The 27,223-nt window shown below is 33.2% G+C and overlaps 3 protein-coding genes and 2 pseudogenes across 3 annotated transcripts; 3 read left to right on the top strand and 2 right to left on the bottom strand.

Moving 5' to 3' along the window:
• Positions 1 to 2,948: 2,948 nt before the first annotated feature.
• Positions 2,949 to 5,432, bottom strand: LOC9324503 (annotated as a pseudogene).
• Positions 5,433 to 6,018: 586 nt separating this feature from the next.
• On the top strand, positions 6,019 to 10,250 carry LOC9324502 (annotated as a pseudogene).
• Positions 10,251 to 10,339: 89 nt separating this feature from the next.
• Positions 10,340 to 13,650, top strand: LOC9324501 (pre-mRNA-splicing factor SLU7-A). The gene is made up of 10 exons (XM_002888392.2): positions 10,340 to 10,474; positions 10,904 to 11,067; positions 11,163 to 11,275; positions 11,444 to 11,857; positions 11,967 to 12,102; positions 12,248 to 12,547; positions 12,670 to 12,886; positions 13,051 to 13,154; positions 13,262 to 13,330; positions 13,413 to 13,650. The coding sequence occupies exons 1-10, from the start codon at positions 10,459 to 10,461 to the stop codon at positions 13,488 to 13,490; spliced, it is 1,611 nt and encodes a 536-aa protein (XP_002888438.1). The 5' UTR covers positions 10,340 to 10,458; the 3' UTR covers positions 13,491 to 13,650.
• A 1,147-nt stretch (positions 13,651 to 14,797) lies between these two features.
• On the top strand, positions 14,798 to 17,443 carry LOC9324500 (ubiquitin carboxyl-terminal hydrolase 2). The gene is made up of 6 exons (XM_002888391.2): positions 14,798 to 14,975; positions 15,071 to 15,112; positions 15,635 to 15,681; positions 16,117 to 16,163; positions 16,346 to 16,448; positions 16,527 to 17,443. The coding sequence occupies exons 2-6, from the start codon at positions 15,082 to 15,084 to the stop codon at positions 17,289 to 17,291; spliced, it is 993 nt and encodes a 330-aa protein (XP_002888437.1). The 5' UTR covers positions 14,798 to 14,975; positions 15,071 to 15,081; the 3' UTR covers positions 17,292 to 17,443.
• Positions 17,444 to 24,751: 7,308 nt separating this feature from the next.
• LOC9323022 (protease Do-like 10, mitochondrial) lies at positions 24,752 to 27,211 on the bottom strand. Its single transcript, XM_002886911.2, has 8 exons — positions 26,983 to 27,211; positions 26,511 to 26,756; positions 26,076 to 26,271; positions 25,727 to 25,986; positions 25,522 to 25,649; positions 25,227 to 25,403; positions 25,096 to 25,146; positions 24,752 to 24,955 (listed from the first exon to the last, which is right to left on the bottom strand). Exons 1-8 carry the CDS (start codon positions 27,209 to 27,211, stop codon positions 24,752 to 24,754), a joined length of 1,491 nt encoding a protein of 496 aa, XP_002886957.1.
• Positions 27,212 to 27,223: the final 12 nt, after the last annotated feature.

The raw sequence follows: 27,223 nt of genomic DNA, 5'->3' as shown, positions 1-27,223 counted from the left end.
TTATATATATATATATATAAAGTTTGGGTTTAGTACTTGTTTTAAATTTTAATTAAAAAAAATATTGCTTACAAAACAAATATGTACAAACACTAAATCAAGCACACACACAAACAATCTAATCGTGTACTTACAATTGTTTTTTTTTATAAGTTTGTAGATGGAGTGATGAAGAATATCGTGATCATAGGAAACATGAATCATATTGAACTAATTCACTTCTCCAAAAGCAGCTTTATCACACTCCACAGTATAAGAAAAAAAAAAGAAACTTACAAAATAAACTCACGTTATGTAGAACTCATATTCCAAAATAATTCAAAACAAAGCTAAAAAGTGATCTAAATTAAATTACATACATGCGGCTTGAGCAGTGTTAATAATACGAATCAACTCTTAGTTCTGGCAACATCTCTTACTAATAAAAGGTGTTCATTGAGGCCTCTCAATATATCTACATCAGCACAATCAAAAGCATTTTAGAGGAAGCCACGTAAGCGGAGATTTTGCAAGATGCCACATCACTCTTAAAAACCACTTACAATTATCCACGTCTCATTGACACATAGTATATAATAGGTCACTCAAGAGACTCCCCTCGCCCAAACTTCAGCTTTTGGAATTCCCCCTAAGCCACCCAATCAAAATTCATCGCACTTATTACTTCTCAAATGTTGATGAATTTGGCGTGGTCATCAACATCATTGGATCACTCTAGAGAAGTTCACTCTACGAAAGTGTAATTAATAGTAGATACAAATTCGTGGAAGAGACCAGCATCATCCTCCGAAATCATGAATCCGCCAACATTTACCTTGCTCAGTTCCTCGATTGCTCGCACGCAGCACCCTGGAAGCGAATTGCCGAAGCCGACTACCCAAGATAACCCTTAGATTAGAAAAACTGAAGCGTAAAAACCTTAGTTCACGCTTTAGAGGTATTTTTGCTCTACTAACATAAAGATCCATCCCTCTATGTATATTTTGTTTCTATACGTGTGATTAGATGATGTGTGTATGTGTAGGACAAAACTTCAACGCACTGTGATGAACAAAAATAAAATACTTTCACTTGGATTTGATAGTATTATATTTGGCTTTCATCGTAAGTTTTGGAATCAATTTCAATGAAAATTAAAATGTGTAATGAAATAATGTTCCTTTAAAAAACATTTAGCATGTGGTTTTCCTCAAAAAGTTTCAATGGTTTTTTTTATAAATAATAAGAATGACCCATTTACATACACTTTCATATTACTGAGATTTAACTTTTTTCTTACATGCTTGCAGTTTATTTCAATATGACCATATATCAAGTTTGTCAAGGCTTTAAAATTCATGAGGTCAAAATTTTGTCTTCCCTACTCCGCTCTTGTCGTTATGTCGAAGCGAATGTGTTGGATACGTTCAGTTCAAGCTTTGAGATAATTAGGTCAAATTTGTTCAAACAAACTAAAATAATTAGGTTGAAAGTAATTGAAAATTTGGCTGCTAAAATTCCGAAAGTGATTTTAAATTTAAGCCGCTGATAAAATGGGAAAGAAAAGTTTTAGCTTTTACATATAAAGTGAAAAATAAACTAATCAAAACATTTAAAGGGAATTTGAATATTGACTTCTTAACACGATCAAAGTCAATGATGTAGTATCACACAAGAACCATCGTTCTTTACTTGCTAATCCATTGCTTGGTTATTTAAAAATAATGATATTTTTGTTATTTTTCTTCAAGATTTCATAACATTAGAAACCAAGTTATCAAATTACACATATTCAAATCCTTAACAACATAACTAAAGAAGATAAATTTGAAAAGCTTTTGGAATTTCTCCAAAATTAAAACTACTATTAGAAAAGGTACATTTCATACTATTATGAAGAGATCATTTTCCTTTAAGATTATTAGAGACTATATAGATGAGAAAAAAAACTATATAAGTAATAATAAGAAACAAAAACTAAATTTCAATTTGTAAATATAAATTAGAATGAATAGATTAATAGTATCATATAGGTTATATTTATTAAAATGCTAAATACAATATCATATGACTTTTTAATATATAACTAAAATTGAATTTAAACTTAAGTTAATTAATCTAAAAATGTCAATTATTAACGCCCGGATTTTCCTCTAGTGATCACTAAATTTAATAAAACTGAAACAATTTAAAAGCAAAGAGAAAGTTATATGAACAATTTTAAAAAATATCTAATTAAATACTACTATAGAGAGCAAATCTTTAATTAATCATATAAGTGTCTATATGTATATAATAAACACATAATTTAAAAATAGTATGTGGGATGAAAATCACATGTCAATATATTTAAGAATAAAAGAACTTTGTGTCTTTTTTTATTTTCATCCTTTTCTGAAACTACCCTTATAGATTTTAATTTTTTAATTTTAATTCAAAACAAAAATATATTTCAAATTATAAAATACATGGTGGAAAAATTATAATCATAATATAATTATTTAAATATTAGTACCTTGACGGATTATATCCTTGATTCATAAGACATTATCTTCAATATTTACGAATTTTAACTTTCTTAATTAAACAATTTCGAGATAAAAATATTCACATCATTATTTAAAAATTTTAAAGTCTTTATCAAATTTGTACAATTTTATCCTTATATTCTCGCAAAATAAAATCGAAGTCAAAATTTATAGAGATTTTGTTAAAGATTTTTTTGTAAACTTTGATCTTTTGTGTAAGAATCATAGATATCGTATCCAATAGATTTAATCTAAAAAATTTCATAAATTATATAACAGATTAAAGTTTAATGAAATATCACTTATGAGATGAAATAATGACACATAGCATATTGTTAAAAGATTTTTTAAATCCAATTGATGTGTTCGTCAAATAACTCCGGCCCCAATAATTTCACTTCTTAGATATCCACAAACGTTTTAAATATTATATAAGCTAAATGACATATAACACAACATGTTTTATAATTCATAAATAAAAACATTCACATTTGTCATATGTACCTACGTCTCTAGTTATAAAATCCTTAATACAAATGATAAGATTGGTACAAAATTAAACGAAACAAATAAAACCACTAAAGCAAGTACCACCACCTCCACCTACAACATACCGTACCTTCAACCACCTCCACCACCACTGTATCCTCCACCACCTTGAGAACAATCTCTCGCCATATAACTTGGTTCACTACACCTAAAGCAAGTACCATCACCACCATATCCTCCTTAATAATTTCCACCATCACGTCCTCACCTCCACAGCCAAAACCACCACATCCACCAGATGAACCGCCGTTATTTCACTGAACAGGAGCACCCTCGGGTCCAGAAACTTCAACAGTCTTCAGACGACTGGCGTTGTCAACCTCAACCTTGAACTCAACAGCTTCATCAACGGTAAGGCTACGAAATTTTTCAGAGCTAATGGACTGGTGAACGAAGAGATCGTCACCACTCACCACCGTCGTCTGGTGTGATGAAACCAAACCCCTTGTGTGTATTAAACAACTTCACCGATCCCTTGCGTCTCTATCCACCACTCATATTTTCATCACCGTCGCTCATTCGGATCAGTCTCCGACAACCAAAAATCACTGATCAGCTATTTTTCCTATCTCTCATAATAAAACATATAAATTAAAGTCAAAATAGATTAGCTATTTTTCCTATCTCTCATAATAAAACATATAAATTAAAGTCAAAATAGGTTAATGGCAATTAAATAAACAAAAGAATATAAAATTACATATTCATAGCATATTCAATCCTTTAGTCGCCTAAAACTGAAATTAAAAAATATATATTTGAATCTAAAATTAAAAAAATAACACAACAAACAATCTATCAAATATAAAAGAGGTTAGATGAAAGCCTAACTCCTATAAAGATGGGATTGAACTTTTTGATCCATGACGAAAACATGTACCATAAAATACACAAATTAACTCACACGTCAGTTGTAATCTTCTCTCCATCGATTCAAGTATTAATTTCCACACATCCAAATTATGATTGAACGTAAAAATCATATGTGGAAATTGCGGCATCTTTCAATTCACTAATCAAAACTGAAACAATCAAACCCTAAACTTTTCTCTCACGATTACAAGGATTCAAAGTGATAGAATTTCTTAGAAGCCCAGTATCTATTTAACAATTTCATCACGATAGACATACCTATGCAATCTCGACAGATATCGTTTTAGAGAACTCTGTTTTTCCCGAGCTTCAAAATAGACTCAATATGTTTTAGAAAGCAAATTAATGTTAGAGTTTCTAAAAAACAAAAGAAAGCATATAAATAATTCATAACAAAATACAAATAAAAATAGTAGATTAGAGATTACCTTCTCGTAGTCATCTAATAATAAAAAAACTCATAAAATTAAGAAATATTAATATACAAAAATACATGTTTATATCAGATCGATTTAAACGTAGAGATGAGTTCTTCGAGAACCTTGACCAACATAGTTCCAATAATTTATCAAATCTTTCATATAATAACACGACATAATTATTTCTACGAATAACAAATATTCTATATAAAAAAAAAGGTCTCAATCACACAAATAATCAAAGAAAATAATCAACAACCAATATACAAAATAAAAAGAAAAAACAAAAAAAATCTAAAACATAGTCGATTATAATATACCTTATCAATCTCATTGACCTCCAAAAACTTGTAAATCACTTCCGCATCAGCGCAATGCTCCGCCTTCAAAAACACAAAAACTATGAGTAACGTTGACAAAAAAAAAATATTTCGTTATGTAGTGCATGGTAAAAAATTATTTTACATCAGATCTGATGAGAGACAACTATCAATAATTAAACCAACACAAATTATAAAATTGTAAGTAATTTACAAAGAGACATAAGAGAAGCGCTAACTAAAATTAAAGAGGACTCACGATTGATGTAAAAAGTTTGTTAATGAATTTAATGAAGAGGCATGTCTTCATCAACTCGTTCATTCAATCTCTTGATAGAAACTCCCATGAGCGGTTACCTAAAACATAATTCACACGATACAAATCAGCAAAACAATAACAATCTTAATAATTCATAGACCAAGATAATAACAATACAAATATAACCTCAAGAAAAAGTAAAAAATAATAACGCAAAATAAAAAAATCGATCCATAAAAGAACCAAAGCAACAAAAAAAAAAGCTATAATATCAAAACGATATGTTTAGGCTAACGAATCTGAGTTCTAATGGTGTGGCTGCGGCTCTATATTTATAGCTTAAAATCTAGGGCACACTGTCATAATTATCTCTAAAAATTTATTTTTTAAAATTGGAAAATTTCTTGATACAAATATTCGTAAGATATTTTAATATCTATCTTAACTTTTTATAAAAATTAAAAAACGAAATATTCCATATTTTAATATTAAAAAACGAAATATTCTATATTTTAATATTAAAAAACGAAATATTCTATATTTTAATAAAATTCACACGATTTTATTGTTTTACCCTCACCAAAAAATAGAAAACTGGATTTGATAGTGTATTCATTAAGGGTGATTAAGACTAATCATCTCAAAACACGATTAGACTTATATACCCTTAACAATTAAGATCAAAAAATTTCGAAATCGAGGGTGTTTAGGACATTAGTATAGAGATCAACACACGATTAGACTTATATACCCCTAATTACGAAGAAGAAGAAATTTCGAGAAGAACAATTCATTAAGGGTGTTTAGGACAAATCATTCCAACTTTTAACCACAGGCCTCCAATGCCCTAACTTTCAATATGGTGCGTTTCTACTTCTCAAATAATTATTGTAGAGATATTGAGTTTTTTCGGTAGGTCAGTTATGGAGATAAGTAACGGAGATTTAACTTCGTTAATTCGTTTCGTCAAAATATTTCATGGCGGGCCTAAATTAGTTCGGTTAATAAAAGTTTGTGATTAAAATTGAAAAGTCAATAAAAATCTGTGATATTTGGGATAAAAGAGATGTGTTTGTTAGTAAATGGGCCTATAGGCTTTAAGAACCTTTAACGGCCCATATTTGATCACATTCACTTGATTTTACCAAATTGCCGAAACCTTTTCTTCTTCGTTGCTTGAGATTTTTCGCTTCAGAGAGAGAATTCGAAGCTTAGCGATCGTATGTGTATAACAATGGCGACGCCTTCAGGTACTAAATCTTTCAATTGTAAAACAAGTTCTTCATTGCTCCTCCCAGAGAAGAAGCCAGAGACGATCTCAAGGACCGTTTGAGTGAACCAACTTGTTTTCTGTGTCTTGAAGCTTGTTCTAGTGCTTGAAGTGGGTTTATAGGGTTTATCAAAGAATCACCAATTGTGTAATGTAAGCTCTCTATTTTTTTTTTATGGGTTCCTTCAAAGTTTGTTTCTTTTTGGGTTTTCACTGATCTATCAATTTCAATCTCGCTGAACTTTTGCAGGGGAATTGTTTTGGCACCTCGTTGTCCTATAAGCATTGATGGGATTAGCATTGATCCTGAACCTAACTGGAATTTTCATAGCTTAGTCTCTGAGATTGAGTCTGTTGAAAAGAAGCTCAATGCCTTTTCAAAGTTTCCCCAGTCAATTACTAACACAACCTCACGGTATAATAGTCTGTTGATATGTATGTTCATTGATTTAGCTATAATTTAGAAGTATAGATTGTTTCTGATGTTCATTGGCGTGTTAAAAGGATGGGAAGGAGTCGCGGAGGATTTGTAATGTGTGTATCAGAAGATGATATGGAGAGTGATGATGAATTTGAAGAAGAAGAAGATCATAGTCAAATCTGTACAGCGGGGAAACGTTTTGCATGTGATGAACTATACTTGAGGTGATCACCGCCAACAACTCGGTCTTTTCTAGCTTGTTTCAATATTAAGATAGTGTTGTTTGATGTTTTAATTGGTTACTTTTTGTTTATACAGTGATGAATCTGATGATGATTTGACTATGAACCTGTGTATATGATGAATAAGATGTGTCTGGCTGCGAGTGCCCTATATGAGGTGATTAATGACCACCTAACCGATATCAAGGTGGGTAGAATTTTTTTTTGTTGATAATGAGGTACATATTGTTGAGTGTTTTATTTTGATTGGTGTAGTTAAACTAATTGATTGGATCTCTTGATACCAGGAGGACATTAGGAATCAAGTCACAGTTGTTGAAACGGAAATAGTGAATGAGATTGAAACGTCTCGGTCTGCAATAGCCGGGGTTGAAAAGTACAGTGAAGCTCGAAAAGAAGTAGAACGGAAACTTGATCTTCAATATCAGCGAAAAGTGTAAGCTGTTTTTACTGGCATTCTAGTTTCATGAATATATTTTCTTGCCAATTTAGCTCAAATGCTGTGATTTTATTCTAATGTCTCCAAAGTTTGGGAAATAATGACTGTTTTCTTGTTACTGTTTTTAAGTGCTGAAGCACTTGATACCCATCTGACTGCAATCCAACGTGAACATGAAATTAAATCACAAATATAAGAAAGAAAAATAAGGAGCGAGGAGGAAGCCAGGAGGAGAGAAAGGGCTCATCAAGAAGAGAAAATACGTCAAGAAAAAGCTCGTTTAGAGGCTGAAGTATGTTTTTGTTGATTGAACTATATGTTTCTTATCCTTCGCTACTCAATTTTGTTTAAACTCTTTCTCTTTTGTTCTGTTAGATGGTAGCAAAAATCAGAGCTGAAGAAGAAAAGAAAGAAGTTGAGAGAAAGGCAGCCAAAGAAGTAGTGGAAAAGGAAGAAGCAGATCGCAAAGCTACCGAAAAAAAACTTGCAGAAGAGAAGGCTGTGATAGAGAGACTTAGTGTAACTGGTAGTTCAGAAAGTGCTTTGACATTGGAGAAGCACAGATTGAAGAAGCTTGAAGAGTAAGAAGCAATTAACCAATCGCTAAAATCATGTTCAAATGAGGTACCTATTGTTTTCTTGCGTTTTATATTTGTATTTATCATCCATATTTGCTCACGAGTTATGTGTTTTATTTTTTTACTATTTGTAGGACTTTAGCAGTTTTGAAAAGCGTATTGGAAGGGTGATAAGGCAAATAAGTGAGGTATGGTTCATGGTTTCTGCCTGTAATTTGATACAAGACTATGGTTAGGATGATTAGGGTAGGCTTAGGACGTTTTAATTAATTAGTTTTAGTGTTTTCTTTTTAATTTAAAAGCAATTACGTATTTCTTTTTGACACTAGGTTTAGGGTTTGTGATTTTTCTTTTTACCTTAGTTACACCAAGGTAAAGAATACGTAATCATAAAGACTTCTTATGATTAATAAAGAATCAACCTCCAACAATTAACCTAATTCTCTAAGAGAGATTGGGTTAAAGGGAAGGTTTTGCTTAAATCATTCTTGTCTTTTAAGGTTCATAACATAATTTGTCAGTTTTTCCCCAGGCGAGCTTAAGAACATCTGTTACATTCCATAGCAGCTCTGTTGTTCTACTCTAATGGTATATGCCTATCGTTTTTAGCATTTTATTCCGGGAACCTTGACCTTAATTTACTTGTGAAAATGTCAATTTCAAGCCTCTGGTAATGAGGGTTTGGTGTCACCTTGCTTAGGCGTCTCTCATGGAGTTTGTTTAATTCTTCCTTATGGAGTTTGGCTGATTCTTCCTTTTGTAAACTACTTCTGGCTTGGGCTTTTGCAGAGTGAAAATCAATGAAACTGTCAAAATGTTTAAAGACCCATGTTGTCCGCTATCCATCAGCATTGCAACTTTTGCAAAGAAGGTAACTTTTGATGTCTGGTCAGTTAAACATTCACCTGTTGATATTGTATTGTTGGATGTTGAAAATGACAAAAATTGTGGTGCTCGGATCTAATTCGTAAAGAACTCTTTGATATGTTCATATGTTGGATTATCTTCTGGACTCTGTGATTGAAAAAATGAGACGGATGTTTTACTGATTCTTTCAGATGGTCTTCTCTAAGCAAAACCCATTTGCATACAGCTACGTCATTGTTTACGTCACATCGCAGGTACGAAATCCACTTATGATTTTCAATATTTTTACGGTTGGATTCTTATTCGTATTACTGTTATTAAATATCACCTACCATTAATGCCCACAGTTTCCACAAGCTATGGATATTCTTCTTGCTGAATTCCACAAAGCTTGCATTTACACCGTCCCAAAGCATATTGTAAACTCACAGTCACAGGTACATGACCTTCTTTAAAAATTATCTTGTTGGAAACCATCGCTTAATACTTATTTCTAATAAATTCAGTCAGCTTGGGATTCAGAAGCATATGAACGCCTAGGTTATATAATGAGGCTCTATGGTGCACTTGTCCAGGTTTTTGCCTCATTTATGAACTATCTCGACTCTTATGCATTGCCATTTCCATAGTCCTGTAATGTGAGTTGTTTTATCTGATGATAATTACAGACCGATATTCGAGGTGGCAATGCTACTAACATTCATGGGATAGAACATGGATGGGCTTGGTTAGCCCGGTTCCTTAACAAAATCTCAGCCATCAACAGCGTTACTGCAAGCGCCTTAAACGCCTTTCTCCAGGTCCGTACAAAAGCACCGATTTTCTAAATTAAAAAACCGTCTTCATATCTGTTTGTGTGTATGCAGACGGCAGGGTTTGGACTTCACCAGCAGTACAAACAGAGCCGGCCCTAAGCACAAGCTAATGAAGCATGTGCGTGCGGTCCCATAATATAAATGTTTAAATCGGCCTCTTTTTTGTAAACGTCTCGTTAGTCTAGTGGTTTAAGTGTTTAGAGATACTTTTTAATAACGTGAGTTCGATCCTTTAGTGCAACAGTTTTTTTTTTTTTCTTTTTTTCACACCATACTTTGGCCCAAACATTAAATTGGGCTTGTGGCCCCACTATTTCCTGCGCCGGCTTTGGGTACAAATCGCAATTTGTGAAAGTTGTGAATGTTGTGAGAGAGCATTTCTTGCAGAGATTGAGGGCGAAGGAGAACACGTTGGATCTACAACCGATCATAGCTGATATCATGACGTATTTAGATGACTGGATGTATCTCAACTCTCAAGGAACCTCAAGGATGAAGTATGAAGACGACGAGTCTCTTGTCGACAGAGTTTACTGCTGAATTAGATTAGCCGAACAACGACAATCAGAATCATTACAAAGATTACTATTGTTTTGATGTATCATTGCCTAGATAAAAACTTTTCTCAATTTTCATAACACTGTTGTAACATTTGCTATAAGTATAAACTTTGAAATCGTATTCGTAACAATCTTGCTTTGGTTGGAGAATAAATTAGTGGCCAAAACGACGTTGTTCTGGCTTGTTTGCTAATAAGTGGGCCTTTAGGCCTTTTAACGGCCCATATTTGATCAATTTCAATCATTTTATTTTAACCATAAAGCCGTAACCTTTTCTTCTTCTTCGCTCCTTTGAGATATCGTTTCAGAGAGAAGTCGAAGCTTAACGATCGTATAATCATGGCGACGGCTTCAGGTGCCATTTCCTTCTAATTTACTTGAATCTGGTTATCGATTTTGCTTTTAATTTCCCTTTTGATGGACAAGAATCTCGATTTTTTTATCATGAATTTTAGGGTTCTTACTGTTTTGGTTTTTATTTGATCCAATTTGTCTGATTCAAATTTTTCTATTCTTATTGATTTGGTGCTTTGTGTTATTGTTCGTGATTGATTCCTTCAAGTTCTCGATTCGGCTCTTTAAGAATCTCTGTTCTGATATCTACTTTTTATAAATTGTCTAATCATGAAGATAATGTTCTTACTGTTATGGCTTTTGGGGGTTGTCGAATCATTGCTTCTCTCTGTTTTGGTTTTTGTTTAGATCCAAATTGTGATACTTAGAGTCCGATTCTCTTAAAGTTGTATCCTTTATCTTTCTGACATGTTTTGGGGCGTTTTTACAGTTGCTTTTAAGTCTAGGGAAGATCATAGGAAGCAAATCGAATTAGAGGAAGCTCGTAAAGCCGGGCTTGCTCCAGCTGAGGTTGATGAGGATGGAAAGGAAATTAATCCTCATATCCCGCAGTATATGTCATCTGCTCCATGGTATCTTAATTCTGAAAAACCGGTAAGCTAAGTCCTTTTTCGGTTCATTTGTTACTCTGAATTGTCTTGTTTGAACATGCACACTGAATATTCTTTTTTATTGGTTGGTTTTGACAGAGTTTGAAGCATCAAAGGAAATGGAAGAGTGATCCTAATTACACTAAGTCATGGTATGACAGAGGTGCAAAGATCTTTCAAGCTGAAAAATACCGCAAGGGAGCGTGTCAAAAGTATGTCCTTTCCCCTTTTTTCCCTCTGTTTTCCTTGCTTACAGATGTTAGTTTTACTATCCAATCCCTTGAATTCTTGTTTATTTTGGAGAACCTTCGCTATATTGAAAGTGGGAAAGCGTTTTTCTGTAGTTCCATTATCTAACTTGGACTGTCTTCTTTTTGAAGCTGTGGTGCAATGACGCATACTGCTAAAGGTTGTATGGATAGGCCTCGTAAGGTTGGGGCAAAGTATACAAACAAGAACATCGCACCTGATGAGAAAATTGAGAGTTTTGAGCTTGACTACGATGGCAAGAGAGACCGATGGAATGGTTATGATCCTTCAACCTACCATCGTGTGATAGATCTTTATGAAGCAAAAGAGGATGCTCGAAAGAAGTACTTGAAGGAGCAGCAACTTAAGAAACTGGAGGAAAAGAACAATAACGAAAAAGGTGATGAGGCGACCAGTGATGGGGAGGAAGAAGAAGATGACTTAAGGGTTGATGAAGCCAAGGTTGATGAGAGCAGGCAGATGGATTTTGCAAAGGTTGAAAAGCGTGTTCGAACAACTGGTGGTGGTAGCACAGGAACTGTTAGGTATGGACTACTCATTATTCTTCATCTACAAAATATCTGATATGCTTTAACTTGATACACTAATGGTGTAACCTGATACACTAATGGTGTAACCTTCTCTTAATTTCAGGAATCTGCGTATCAGAGAAGACACTGCAAAATACCTGTTGAACCTCGATGTCAACTCAGCTCATTATGACCCTAAAACTCGTTCTATGCGTGAAGACCCGCTTCCAGATGCAGATCCAAATGACAAGTTTTATCTGGTTAGTTGATGATCAACATGGATCATGTGGTTGTAGTATTTTGATGATATAAAATACCAACCATCTGTTTTACTTGTATCATCCTATCATATATTTTGATGATATAAGATACCAACCATCTGTTTTACTTGTATCATCTGTGCAGGGAGATAATCAATATAGAAACAGTGGCCAAGCTTTGGAGTTTAAACAGCTAAACATCCATTCATGGGAAGCATTTGACAAGGGACAGGACATGCATATGCAAGCGGCTCCCTCCCAAGCTGAATTGCTCTATAAGAGCTTTCAGGTTGCAAAAGAGAAACTGAAATCTCAGACAAAGGACACAATCATGGACAAGTACGGGAATGCAGCTACAGAAGATGAAATTCCAATGGAGCTTTTGCTTGGGCAAAGCGAACGACAAGTTGAGTATGACCGAGCAGGGAGGATTATAAAGGGACAGGTACGGTTTTTTTACTGGTTTCCTTCTTGAGTCAGTTACCTGTTGCATTTCTGAACAGCTTATGATAACTCTAATTATTTTGTGTGGATCTGTTTCATTCTTAACGTGCTTGTTGTGTACAGGAGGTGATATTGCCAAAGAGTAAATATGAAGAAGATGTTCATGCTAACAATCACACTAGTGTGTGGGGCTCATATTGGAAAGATCATCAATGGGGATATAAATGTTGCCAGCAGATCATTCGCAATAGTTACTGCACAGGTTCTGCTGGAATTGAAGCTGCAGAGGCTGCCCTTGATCTGATGAAGGCTAATATTGCTCGCAAAGAAGCATCTGAAGGTCCGTGTAAACTATATTCATTCTTCCAATCTCTTATGTTTTTTCTTGCTGCATTGAATGGAAAAAATTAATCCGGAGGAATTTCTTAATGGCACCTGTTGCGGCATATGTTTTGTTATGTTGTTTTACGCCATGTAATGTTGGTTTTGTATTTTGGTGATCAGAGAGCCCAAAGAAGGTTGAAGAGAAGAGAATGGCCTCATGGGGAACTGATATTCCTGAAGATCTGGAATTGAACGAGGAGGCACTTGCTAATGCTCTGAAAAAGGTATAGAGTCTTAAGAGGCCATAGTTTCTCTGCTCATACATTCTCTTGCAAAGACATTTCTTTGTCCTGCAGATTTATCTTAAGAACTTGTGTTTTTTGTTGTGCAGGAGGATCTCAGTAGGAGGGAAGAAAAAGATGAGAGGAAACGAAAATACAATGTCAAATACAAAAACGATGTAATGATCTTAACACTCTAATAACATTGAATCATATTCTTGATTGAACAGAGATTAATCAAGATCTCTCATTTCGTTGCAGGTGACTCCGGAAGAGATGGAAGCTTACAGAATGAAGAGAGTTCACCATGAGGATCCAATGAGAGATTTCCTCGGCTGAAAGAAGTTAGCTTTCTCCTTTTACCATGTACCCTGAAGAAACAACCTGATTATGTTTCATGTAGTAGTGTTGTTAGTATTTTGACATTGAAGCTTTGTGGAAGTTGGCTACTACTAGTACTAAATGCTCTTTGGTAATGGTCTATCGGAAATTTTGACTACGTAGATAAACTAATAAAATTTAGGGTCGAGTAACCACTGAATGAAAACTAAACTAGCCATCAACGTAATGATTCTATTGCAAATTAGCCAACTTATACGTTAATTTTGATAATTTTGGATCCTATTTTTTGGTAATTGGACAAATTAACCCTTATTTTTTTTTTTGTCTTGAGCTAAAGAAATTATGAAAAAGTCCGACGATAAGATTACGAACTAGGCCTGGGAGTTCGGCTAAACCGGGTTATTCGGGTCGGTTTGTTCGGTTTGGGAGAAATTCGGTTTTTAAAAAATTCCACCGAATAGACCCGAATTGAAATTCGGTTCGAGTCGGTTCGGAAGTCGGTTTATTCGGGTCGGTTATTGGCTAAAATTTAAGTTCCGAACATGAACCGGATTTTTAATTTCTTCGGTTTATTCGGTTTCTATTTCGGTTTACATATTAGAAAAGAAAAAAAAATACTCTATTACAAACCCAAATCCAATAAAATAAAACTCAAAAGCCCAATACAATTAACAAAACCCAAAGAAAAGCCCAATATAATTAATACCCAATAAAAATTTTAGGGTTTTGACAAGGATATGAGCTGAGCGGCTGCGGCTGCGGCTCCGGTTGTGACGGTGACAGTGAGTCGGTGAAGGTGACGGCGACAGCCGCGGCAAACTCCGACCGTCCTATTCCAGCTTTTAAGAGAGATTGCATTGAACGAGGTTGATGAAGAAAGGAGAATGGAGATCGTAGAGGAGAACAAAGAAGATCAAGATGGGTTGAAGGCGGATTGAGACGAGAACGAAGAAAATTAAGATGTAGAGGAGTCTTAGAAAAGAAGGAAGGAGATGAAGAAAGAAGAACTGAAGAAGAATGGAGATCGTAGGGTGGAGGAGATGAGATCTTTTACCTCTAGGAAATGAATTAGATCTAGGGTTTTTAAGTTTTTATAGTGTGTTCCCCTAAACCGACTAAACCGATTGGTAACCGAATACCGAACCGACCCGAACCGAAATCCGATTACCCAATTTAATTTCGCCGATCGGTTAGGAAGAAGCTGTTCGGTTTACGCCGATAACCGAAAATGTCGGTTTGATCGGGTCGGTTTGATCGGTTTGATCCGAACTCCCAGGCCTATTACGAACCCACGAAGGCACGAACCAGACTAAACACGACAAAGCGAGTATATAAAATTTATAAATTATAAAACAAAAAGAAAAAAAAAATCTGGCTAAGTTAAACCCTAATTCCCAAATTGGAGTCACGAAAGCAATCTCCAAATCTATCTCATTCGGTTCGAAGAAGCTTCAAAGGCGATTCCTTTACTTTAGCTAACTAGTAAGTTCATCGTTCTCATCTTTCTCCTCCGCAATTTCCGTCTGGGCTTCTACTCTTTTTGCGCTGCTTATACGTGATCGCTTCGTGATTTTCAGGTAGTTTCATCATGTCTTGGTGCACGATTGAGTCGGATCCTGGTACGTTTGTCTCTTACTTCTCTTTATGGGGTTTGGGTTTTTGCTTAAATTGATTCTTACTGTATTGAAGTTGTTAACTAGAACTTGAAATCGATGCTTTAGATGTTAAACCCTAGTTTTATTTGTTGGAAATTTTGTTTGTTTGATGAAAAGTTGTGAAATTTATGCTCCTAGTGACTTGAGTAGATATGGGTCTGTGTTTGGTACTATATTTAACATGGAAGATTATCTCAAAGTTCTGGAGTATTATTTAAGTGTTTAATGTTATTTTAGCTGCATCTGTTGAAGAGTTCATAGTAACCTGTAGATAGTTCCGGCTTGAATGATATTTGAGTTTATGTGGTAAAAGACGTGTTGGTATTTGGTATAACACTTTAACTGTCTGTAGTCTGTTTTATTGAGATTCTGTGGTGTAGTCTTATCAGTCAATTACAATGGGAACATCTATATGAATGATTTGCCGCAGTGTATATCAATCTTAGTGTTCTGCTTATATTTATGTATTTATTTATGCAAGTGCAGGTGTATTTACAGAGCTTATTCAACAAATGCAAGTCAAAGGAGTGCAGGTAATATACTGTTATAATATACCTTTGCGTGAGACATTTTGTCGGAGAAATATATTCATGATGAGTGGAAACTTTATCAAGTCATGTCTTTCTCTTAAGAATCTAAGGAATAGACGTATAGGAATGGTGATGAAATGAATGTTGAGAAATGTCATTGTGCTTCTTGCTGTAAGTTGTTATGTTTTAGTCTAAAATTTACTACTCTGAAGCAAACAAAATCGGAACTTTCTTAGTATTTTTCTTACTCATGTCCTTTAGCTACCTTCGCAAGTAAGTGTCTGTGTTGTTTCATACCTTGTTCTGTCCTATACTGATAGTGATATCCGTACTCGTCCCTTTTTGTTGTCCAAATGCATTCTCAACAGATGAAATTGGCTATTGCAACAATTTCCACCACTTGGATATCCCTTTTGATTTTGATTGTGTTTCCTGTAGGTTGAAGAATTGTATTCCCTGGATCTTGATTCTCTCAATAACCTCAGGTGTGTAGTTGCATCCATGGTTATTTATCCCCTTGTGAAGTTTCTGGACTCTTTTTCTGGATGGAGCAGAAATGATATTCTTTTGAGCCAGACCTCGAAGTCTTTGAGTTAGATCTTTTACTTGTCTGTTATATCTATGCCCTTCTTGATAAATGTTTTTCAACTATGTGGCTTCCTTGTAGACCCGTATATGGTCTGATCTTTCTTTTCAAATGGCAAGTTGGGGAAAAAGATGATCGTCCAACGATCCAAGATCAAGTTTCAAACTTGTTTTTCGCAAATCAGGTTTGTGTCGATAACATAAGCATAAGATTTAATAGTATTGTCTTTTCAGTTTTTTTCGTCTAAATTCCAATTTTATAGGTCATTAACAATGCTTGTGCAACCCAAGCGATCCTGGCTATCCTCTTGAATTCTCCAGAGGTTGACATCGGGCCTGAACTATCGGCGCTGAAAGAATTCACCAAGAACTTTCCATCTGACCTTAAGGGTTTGGCTATCAATAACAGTGAGGCAATTCGGGCTGCTCACAACAGTTTCGCAAGGCCTGAGCCATTTGTCCCAGAGGAACAGAAAGCTGCTACAAAAGATGATGACGTATACCATTTCATAAGCTACATACCTGTGGATGGAGTCTTGTACGAGCTTGATGGGCTCAAGGAAGGACCTATCAGTCTTGGTCCATGCCCCGGAGACCAAACCGGCATCGAGTGGCTGAAAATGGTTCAACCAGTGATCCAAGAAAGGATTGAGAGGTACTCACAGAGCGAGATTAGGTTCAATCTTTTGGCTGTCATTAAAAACAGGAAGGATATCTACACAGCAGAACTGAAGGAGCTTCAAAGGCAGAGGGAACAGCTGTTGCAGCAGGCTAATACTTGTGTGGACAAAAGCGAAGCAGAAGCAGTTAATGCGTTGATTGAGGAGGTAGGCAGTGGGATCGAGGCTGCGAGTGATAAGATTGTAATGGAGGAAGAGAAGTTCATGAAATGGAGAACAGAGAACATTAGGAGGAAGCATAACTACATTCCGTTTTTGTTCAACTTCCTCAAACTTCTTGCTGAGAAGAAACAGTTGAAACCTCTGATTGAGAAGGCCAAGAAACAGAAAACAGAAAGCTCCACTTGAGAATGTAGACACTTCTCTATGTGTTGGAACTTGTTTTGTCTTCTGTCACCAAATCTATACACTATCTCGTCCTTTTAAGTCTTTTGTATTCTAATTTTTGTTACACGACAAATAGATTCTCTAGATTAAGTTGATTCCCAATGATTTCATTAGTCTGGTTTTCCTTTCAAATTTCTCTAGCTGAAGGTCGGTTTTAAGGGTGTCAATGCGGACTCAGCCGTCCCATTTAGCCCGCCCCATTGCGATCCCAGTTTTCTTCCGGGTTGTTGCAGGTCAGTCCGCAGTCTATATATAGTTCATGTCTGGAGTCTCTGGACTATAACCGCTGGCTAGAGTCTGTGTATAAATTTTCTCCATAATAGTTACTGTTTGGTAACTTGGGCCTTATAATGAATTGGGACTGGCCTAGGCATAGTCCACTATAAATATATGATAGATCCGGCAGGCGACCACCACCAAAACAGAATGACCGGAGATGAAAAAAGACGGTGTGGACATTATCAGCTCTTTACCCGACGAGATTTCCAACTTATCTTCTTCTTTATTCCGATTAAGTTCGCGATCAGAACCTCTGTCTTGTCCAAGAGATGGAGACATGTATGGTCCGAAACACCTTTTCTCTCCATTGATTGCCGTAGTGCGGACGCTAACTCGATAAACAAAACCCTAGCTAGCTATTCAGCTCCCAAAATCATGAGTTTCCATCTCTGTATCAGCAGCAAGGCACACGAGATTGATATAGCTTGATCTATTTCGCCAGGTCTCGCAACATGGAGAAGCTGTCTCTTGAGTTTATTGATTACGATTTTTTTTATTACTTGTACCCAAAGCAACTCTTGGTCGACCTGGAAAATACTGATATCGTGTCTTGGACATCCTTAAGGAACTTGTCCTTGAGTTCTTGCAAACTCTCTGATAAATTATTTGTTCAGATTCTTTCTTGTTCTCCATTGCTCGAGAACCGTCTCAAACACTGGAGACAATGGTTTATACAGTTGGGAGGTTACCGCAATACAACCGGATTCGAATTACTGATTGAGACGGTTCTCTAACATTTTCTTACAAAACAAAAACGATTGTTATCTATTATCATAGACTCAACTATATAGTGTACATTTTGTCTTAATCATATCTAGACTCAACTATCATAGACATGTGTTTAGTCTTTAAATGCTGTAGAACATTTTGTCTTAATCATATCTAGAAGCTCTCTTTGAAATGAAATTATTTATTGTTCGAATTCGTAGTTGAATCAGTTCACGACTTCCACTGTTTTATCCACGATCATATTCACAATCGATATCTTCGCAAGTAAATGGTTCTTTTTCAAAAAAATTTCATTTTGGTTTTCAATATAAGATTAGAGGAATATATTTTTATTATATTTCAAAATTAGTAACTCATACGAACGTAGACATGTGTCAAATAACTCAAATCTATCTATCAAATTTTGACACGTTTAAAACAAAAAATTATACAATAAACTACAAATCCTAAAAGTAAAAGGATAACAATTAATTTTTTTTTAAAAAGGTATATAAAAAGTAAGATATTATAGTAAATTATTAACCCTAAAAACGAAAAAAAAAATTACAATTACTATTCTTTGAAAAAAATATATACATAGGAGAAACTAATTAAAGCAGTTAATCTTATCATATAACGGTTAATGTTTAAAAGTTAGTAATTAACATGATTATTATATATGTTATTAAAATGAGTTAAAGCGCAATCAGATACGATCGTATCCTTACTACGACGAATCAAGTATTTCTTATCTAATGAACTCCGGGATGTTTTTTTTTGGTAAAAGTACTCCAGGATGTTGATGGCTTTCATATCAAATGTTTGTTAATAAACCTTATACATAAATTTTCACATAGGGAACATATGAGAAGACCGTTGCATTGTAGCATGCATTGAGAAAGCCTGAGTTTCTAACAATTGCCAGTCTTCTTGGTGGCACAACAGATTCAAGTGGCGAGAAGATTCAGAACAAATTTTTAAATTTTATAACTTTTAAGTAAAAAATCTTATATTCAAGTGAAACAAAGGAAGTAATTGACTTTTCTGCAAATTTTTCTTTTCCATCCGACTTATTCAAAACGTTTGATACAACTCATCTTCTCATTTGAATAACTTTCCAAACTATAGTCTATATCAAATTAGATTAGGACATACCCAATGTGCAGTTTTTGAATATTTCAAACTAATTTTCTTTTATTTCTCAACTTTATAGATTTGTCATAGAATCACTGCAATGGAGTAGTTTCTATTTATTTTAACTTTTTATAAATACATCATCAATTATTGCTATGTGATATAGTTTTCATCCAAATTAAATATTTTATGAGTCGATAATTTTGTTGATTAAATAAACTATGCAAAAGTAAAAGTAAAAAGACGTATAGTTAGGCTTAAAGAAAAATATATATAGTTGGGTGAATGTGTTCATAAATACATTTTCTATAGGTGGTGGTAAAGAGCATATTTCAATAGTAAAATATTATTGGGTGTAAAAACATATTTTTTGTAAAGTAGATAGTAGATTTATAAATGGATGTAAATAAGATGATTGTTTGACAGTTGGTTTGCATGTAAAACATTTTCTGAAGAAGTTGTGTAATTGTATTTTAGACGAGATTACGAAACTATGTTTTTTGAGATTTAGCAATAATAATAATGATGAATATTTTGGTGATTGATAAGTTAATTTTACTAGATTATTGTGATAAATCTTACAATAAATTTAAAATATATAAATACAACTTGGTTTATTACGGCAAAAACGAATACATAACTCTTTACTCTAACTAAAAATTATCTATATACTTCCTAAAAATTGTTTCTACTTACAACCAAATTTTAGATTTATCTTTTGTCCAAAACTTGAAATGACTACTTTAACTACTCAATATCAAGTGGATATTAGATTCAAAATAAGATCAAAATCCATACATGATTAAGAACCTCAGAATCTATTTCAGATGCAAAAAATGTGATTGCGAGACCCTTTCTACTTAGACTACATTTATCGGGCCATCTTTTGGGGTGGTCTTAAATATTTAAATCTATATATATAATGAGAGAGTTTTCTCTCCTCTTAAGGTGTCCACATCATCATGTTAAACATCCAATTAAACAAAGCCATGTCATTACTCAATATTTTCTAATTTTTACATTAAAATATAATTACAATGTTCATTTAATTCATATTTATTTATATTGATGTTAGTTATAACTAATAGAAATTTTAATTAAAGAAAAACGAATTAAATATAATAAATCAAATTTTAAAATTGTGAAAGTAATACTATGGCATTTATATCAATAATAATAATATAATTCAACTTTTAACATAAACAAAATTTAAAATGATCATACTTCATATTTTTTGAATAAGTTAATGAGTTTTAGAATGGAAGTCATATTTAAATGCATGGTAGAGTAAAATTTTTATACGTAATTGTGTTTCTACAATTTTAAAGAGAAAAATAAAATTTAAATTGAAATATTAATTTATAAGAGCAATATACTACAAGATTTTCTTTATTATTAAATGTTCACTAAAAAAAGTTACTAAACTGAACTTAAAATTTTTCATTTAAGACAAAGACATTGAAAGAGTCACACTTTTTTGTGAAACTACACAAACAAATTGATGACAAAAAAATTATAGAAACAAATCATGAAAATTCAAAAACGTTATAATCTATCTTCTATAAAAATAATAATAATAATGGTTATATTATCCATGAGTTGTATAACAAAATATACTTAAAGTGATATGTAAGTTGTTAACTAAAAAAAGTGATATGTAAATTATGTAACATATATCTCAAGTGGAACTACAACTCTATAACATAATCAAATAGAAAAACACATTTGAGAGTTTCTCATTTAAATCCAATGTTTTTTAACTCAAAAATTTGGTAAAAAAACATATTTAAAGTATATTATGTTTACATTTGACAAGACGATGTTAAGTTTGCATCACAAAATTAATAACTCAAAATAAGAACAACACTAAGCCAAATAGTGGTTTGAAATCACAAAAAATAGTAGGCTAGAGAGTGGTCTGAAATCTTAATGACTCTATCACGGATGAAGATCAATAACCTTATTTAAGTGTTAGATGTGTAAGTGTTATGAAAAAAAAACTAATATTTTCATAGAAACTTTTTAAGTGTAATTATACATTAGATTATGCAATTAAAAAAAAAAACCAAATTGTCTAAAAAATATCAAATATACATTTTTTTACAGATATTAGTCAAATTTTTAACGTTTAGAGTTATCTTCTTCAACTGTTATAATTATAAAAATTTGACTCCTATAAAAATATAATATATTACTAAACCCACGCAACGCGTGGGTCATTTTCTAGTGAATATAATTTTTGAGAACAGGCTTTAGAACATGAGTTTAGTTCTTGGGCTAGAACAGTTTTAAGTCTGTTCTTGTGGTGACGTGGCGAAGGCTGATTGATTACGTTTTTCTTTAATTAATAAGTCTTTTTAACTTTGTATTAATTAAATAAAATGTTTGTAACCTTTAATTAATATGTTTGTTTGTTTTTATGTTTTTCATTTATATCTTTAATGTTTTTCATTTGTATTTTGTGTTTCTTTTTATTTTCAAATCAATTTTAATATAAGTTTAGTTTTTAATGTTTTCAATTTTAAAAATAATTTTTTTAATTTTTAAAAAACATTTAAAGTTTTTGATTATTAAATTATTAATTCAGATGATCTAAACATGTTTTACCAATAATCAATTACTTTACAAAAGATCTTAATTAAAGCTTTTACAATATTTTAATATTTTTTTCCCCTTAAGATCAAACTTCAAAGATGCACCATTGCATATGCCCTTAATCTACCAACTCTGGCATCCTAAACATTACACAATGCAAAACATATAACGTTACAAAATCCTTAGCTTTACCTATGCTCTTGACATAGATTACAGTTTGATTGAATTCTAAACACTCGACAACATCTGATAACTTCTGTTTCTTCTGTACTTCCTCTATTTGTATATAGTACTATATGAGAAGTAATAAGAAGTATTAGAGAATACCTTAAATATAAAAGTAAACATCACAAAAATTAAAATTCATGCACAAACATTATCATAGTTGATGCTGGTACAATAGGTAAAACCTCTTCTTTTCCTATTTGTTCCAGTTTCGTCACCCTCTCCCGAAGCGAAATAAGGTTTGCTTCCAGCGATCTCTGCCTCTTTTCAGCCTAGAGCATGCAAATTTTGTACGATCAACTTATGCCCTCAATTTTTTGAGCTCATTGTTCACATTAGCATGCAGATCTGTGGATATCTAGAATAAAACAGGAACCATAGCTTAAAAAAGATTAACATACCAACTTACACAATCAACTATAGGGTTGATAATAATATAGCTTATTTGAAAGATATATACCTTCGCTCCATGTTAAATCGTTGAACTATTGTTTTTAATACTTGTAGTGCTTAATTCGGCAATATCGTCTTCAAAGAGGGGGATATTTACCTTTAGCCAAAGCTAAAAAAATAATCTCATTAGTAACATCAAAGAACCAATGCGTAAAAAATAATTACAAAATAAAAGGATCACAAGAACAGAAACAGCAAAAGCTAAAAGTTCTCAATTCCAGAATGTCATTAACCCCAACGAACATAGACCAAAATCACAAAAAAACTAAGGTAAAATGAGAAGCAAACATACCAACTTGAATTTCATAACATACCAACCATCGACTTAAATTTTTTTGAATAATCGAATTTTTGATACTACAATGAAAGAAACGGCTTTGATTGATGATCAATGAATCACAAAACGCTAATTCCAAACCCTAATAATTCATAAAACCTAACGAAGACAAATCATCAAAATCATCAAAAACTCTCAAGTTAACTACATCTAGGGAAAAAATCAAAACGAGAAGAGAAAGAGTAATCGGAAACGTACACATATCTGCAGCGAAACCCTTTGTTTTCTCATGGGGAGCATTATTTACTGTAATCACGCAGGCAAGTTCAGAACAATATGTGTTATCCACGAAGGCGGAAGAAAAGTGACGAAAGCGAAAGATCCGTGCTTTTGATTTGTCGATGATCTCTGTAAGCTTCATTCTGATACGATTGTATCCTTATTACGATGGATCAAGTATTTCTTGTCTAATGAAATTCAGGATGTTGATGGTTTTCATATTAAAGGTTTGTTAATAAACCTTATACATAAATTTTCACAGAGGGAATATATGAGAAGACCGCTTGCATTGTAGCATGCATTGAGAAATCCCGAGTTTTTAACATTTGCTAGTCTTCTTGGTGGCACAACAGATTCAAGTGTCAGCAGATTGAGAACAAAATTTTAAAATTTTAAGTAGAAAATCTTATATTCAAGTGAAACAAATGAAGTATTTGACTTATTCAAAATGTTTCATATAACTCATCTTCTCATCCGATTAACTGTTCAAACTATAATCTATATCAAATTAGATTAGGACCCGCCCAATGTGCGGTTTTTTATTATTTCAAACTAATTTTATTTTATTTCTCAACTTTATTGATTGGTTGTAGATTCACTACAATGGAGTAGTTTCTATTTATTTTAATTTTTCATAAATGCATCATCAATTATTGTTATATGATATAGTTTTCATTCAAAATATTTTCTAATTCGACAATTTTGTTGGTTAAAATACTTTGCAAAAGTGAAAGTAAAGAGACGTATAGTTTGAAGTAATATATAGGTGGTGGTAAAGAACAAATTTCAACAATAAAAAATTATTAGGTGTAAAAGCATATTTTTATTTGTAAAATAGATAGTAGATTTATAAATAGATATAAATAAGATGACGGTTTGACTGTTGGTTTGCATGTAAATCATTTTCTGAAGAAGTTGTGAAATCATAGTTTAGGCGCGAGATTGCGAAACTACGCTTTTTGAGATTTGGCAATAATAATAATAATAAATATTTGGCAAATATTTTGGTGATTGATAAGTTAAATTTACTAGATTATTGTATTAAATCTTACAATAATTCAAAATATAAAAATACAAATTAGTTTATTAAGACAAAAACGAATATATAAATAACTCTTTACTCTAACTAAAAAATTCTTTATACTTCCTAAATATTGTTTCTACTTACAACAAAATTTTAAAATATTTTTTTGTTAAATTTAATTTAATTTTTAAAAAACGCATATTGGGTCTTCATAGTATATACTAAAATAACATGTTTCAAGAAAACGGTAAAATGAATGGTGTAGTGTCCAAAACATTCAAAAATAATAACCAAATATTTTGTTTACTAGTCTAAATCCATTTTCTTAAATACGACACAACATCGTCTATGAGTGCAAATGCTCTAAAAAATACAAATATCATTTGAATTGGCAAGGAAAAGAATAAAAAATCAAATAACTGATCATCTTCAATTCTAATCCGATTACTAAGATCGAAGGTCCTTAGACATGGCCGATGGTATTCCATAACGTTTTAAAATCTTAGCAGTGGCCTTTTTCGCATAATTTTGGTTGAGGGTGATAGCAAACGCACCTTCCAAGTCCAACCTCAAATCTTCGGTGCAGCATCCTTCTATGAGCTGACATAGATGTTTCAGATTCTCTACTTGTACTCCATTCACTCGCTTCACCTGTGTCAACAACAAAAACCATCTCAAGAGTGTGGAACTATGATTCAGATCTTTTCATAGTTTCCATCATTTTAGAGAATAAAGCTGAGACGAACTCATGGACTCATGACACACATGATTTGAGGCCACAATTGACTTACCTGCAAATCTGTTAAATTGGCGTATCCTACACTGACGTCAGCTTCTAACACCTGCTCCAAATAACATTTTGAACGTATATTATCGCAACGAGATTTTATAATAATTTTTTTTTAAAGAAGAACATATATACCTGAGAAATTATGACGATCTGTTCACCGGGTTTTTTGGGCATATGTGTCAATGCACAATCGCACATACTATAAGAACAATCGAGGTATGGTTTAGTGAGAGGCAAGAAGACAAACCCCGCGAATATGTAATAACTTGGAAGCTTATCAAAATGATATACTGGTAGTAGTGATTCCACCTACATATATAGATATATAACACAAAATGTTAGCTAGCGACTTCTTCAATTAAAGACATATAGAGTCGAAAAATCACAAATATTTGATGATAAGAATAATTGACGTTAAGTAACTTACAGGTGTTATATTGATATTGAATTCATGTTTCTTTCCCTCTCTTAAGACTTTGAGTGACGTTTTTTCACCTGGTTTCTTCATAGAAACCAAATGACTGAAATTTATACGTTCCTTCTTCCGAAAAATAACTGTAGGTAACATAAACACGGAGATTAGTCACATACGAATCCATCCATATTGAACAAGTTATATATACTAGTGTTACCTGTCTCATCGTTTTCTATAGGAACACCATCAATTGCGAGAAGAATGTCATCCTTTTTCAGAATATTGTAAGCACTCGACGACCGATTTATTTTTCTTATTCGAATCCCTGTCATTTTAGGGCCCATCTTAAAGTGGTTACGGAAATGAGTATTCTCCATATGCTGACATGATATACCTAGTGAACAAAACCCAACAAATTGACCGTTTTCTTCAACACTAGTTAAGAAATGGTTAACTACTGGAGTTGGGATTATGTAGCTGCATACCAAAAAAAATTTGCTCTAATTAAAAAGTTAGTTGCAATCAAAGGGAATGAATATGATTGGATTAAGGTGTTTTTAACTCACCCTGTATTTTGTGAGCGTGAAAGACCTTGAAATGCTACACCAACGACTTTGTTTTCCATGATCACTGGACCACCGCTATTTCCTGGATTAATAGCCGCATCTATCTGTGTTGTCATTAGCTTAGATTGGCTGTGACTATACTTTGTAACTTCAACTCTAGAGACAACACCTTTGGTAATGGAAATGTTGTCACCACCTGCATAATTAGGCTCATAACATAAATCAATAGTCATTTTTCACGAGTTTCGGCAAAAGTTTTGATCTATCACATAATTCTAGTAGCAATTTTTCTTTTAGATAAGACATAAGACAAAATTTTCTTTCCTTTTTTCCTCTCAAGGCAATGCACTTTTCGAACTGTTTACTAATATAATTCTTTCCGTATGATCTATCTATTATAATTTTCATATACTCATAGGATAATCTAAGTTATACCTTGAGGGTATCCAACAACAGATACAGTTTCGTATAGAGAGGGTACGTCTCCGAGGTCCAAGGGCTTCATATCCTTCCAAAACTTTTTGCTATTGATTACCAAAATCGCTAAATCACATTCATGCCCCATTGCTTGAACTTTTGCTGTGTACTTTGTTGGTGAACCATGCTTTCTAACTTGCACGAAAGTGTGATCAGCCACTACATGAGCATTCGTAAGAATCTTATTTCCAGAGATTACAAATCCTACATCATGTACAAGCCAACATATAAGCCAAACCATACCAAAACATAGAAAAGAAAAATGTAAAAACCAAACTAAAAGTAACCGTTATTACTTAATGTGAATATTTTAAAAAAAATAAAATATATATATATATATATATTAAAAATATAGGAAAAAAAGTTTACTGTTTATTAATTGGTTTTAAGTTAGAAACCTATGAATCTTAATAATATAGTTTCGGATTACCTGAACCGGTCGATCTATGTGGTAGCCTTTTCTGCCAAGGTTGTAACACGCTAGACTTGGTAGAGCGGCAAAAGACTTTCACAACCGAGTTCAGCGCCAAATCAGTAACAGAATACTTTGAACAAAAACTGCGAAAGCCCGCGGGTATTCCCGGTGTTACCGTTCCTGGAAAATTGCTCAGGTTACTAGAGCAACGAATAATAAGACAACGAATAGACCCGAAAGACATTTAAACTTATGG

Source organism: Arabidopsis lyrata (assembly GCF_000004255.2).
Source record: "Arabidopsis lyrata subsp. lyrata unplaced genomic scaffold ARALYscaffold_2, whole genome shotgun sequence".
In the NCBI taxonomy this organism is placed as follows: Eukaryota; Viridiplantae; Streptophyta; class Magnoliopsida; order Brassicales; family Brassicaceae; genus Arabidopsis; species Arabidopsis lyrata.
Note: the sequence above shows the minus strand (reverse complement) of the source record. Positions and strands in the feature narration are given on the sequence as shown.

What these genes read in the sequence shown, in the direction of transcription:
- LOC9324501 (XM_002888392.2), top strand. An exon ending in GGAGGATTATAAAGGGACAG is followed by an intron (nt 12,548 to 12,669) that starts GTACGGTTTTTT and finishes TGTTGTGTACAG; the next exon opens with GAGGTGATATTGCCAAAGAG. An exon ending in TCGCAAAGAAGCATCTGAAG is followed by an intron (nt 12,887 to 13,050) that starts GTCCGTGTAAAC and finishes TTTGGTGATCAG; the next exon opens with AGAGCCCAAAGAAGGTTGAA.
- LOC9324500 (XM_002888391.2), top strand. Translation starts at nt 15,082, where the DNA reads ATGTCTTGGTGCACGATTGAGTCGGATCCTG. An exon ending in CACGATTGAGTCGGATCCTG is followed by an intron (nt 15,113 to 15,634) that starts GTACGTTTGTCT and finishes ATGCAAGTGCAG; the next exon opens with GTGTATTTACAGAGCTTATT. An exon ending in ACTTGTTTTTCGCAAATCAG is followed by an intron (nt 16,449 to 16,526) that starts GTTTGTGTCGAT and finishes CCAATTTTATAG; the next exon opens with GTCATTAACAATGCTTGTGC.
- LOC9323022 (XM_002886911.2), bottom strand. Translation starts at nt 27,211, where the DNA reads ATGTCTTTCGGGTCTATTCGTTGTCTTATTATTCGTTGCTCTAGTAAC. An exon ending in TGTTGTTGGATACCCTCAAG is followed by an intron (nt 26,272 to 26,510) that starts GTATAACTTAGA and finishes CTAATTATGCAG; the next exon opens with GTGGTGACAACATTTCCATT. An exon ending in CCAATTTAACAGATTTGCAG is followed by an intron (nt 24,956 to 25,095) that starts GTAAGTCAATTG and finishes TTGTTGACACAG; the next exon opens with GTGAAGCGAGTGAATGGAGT.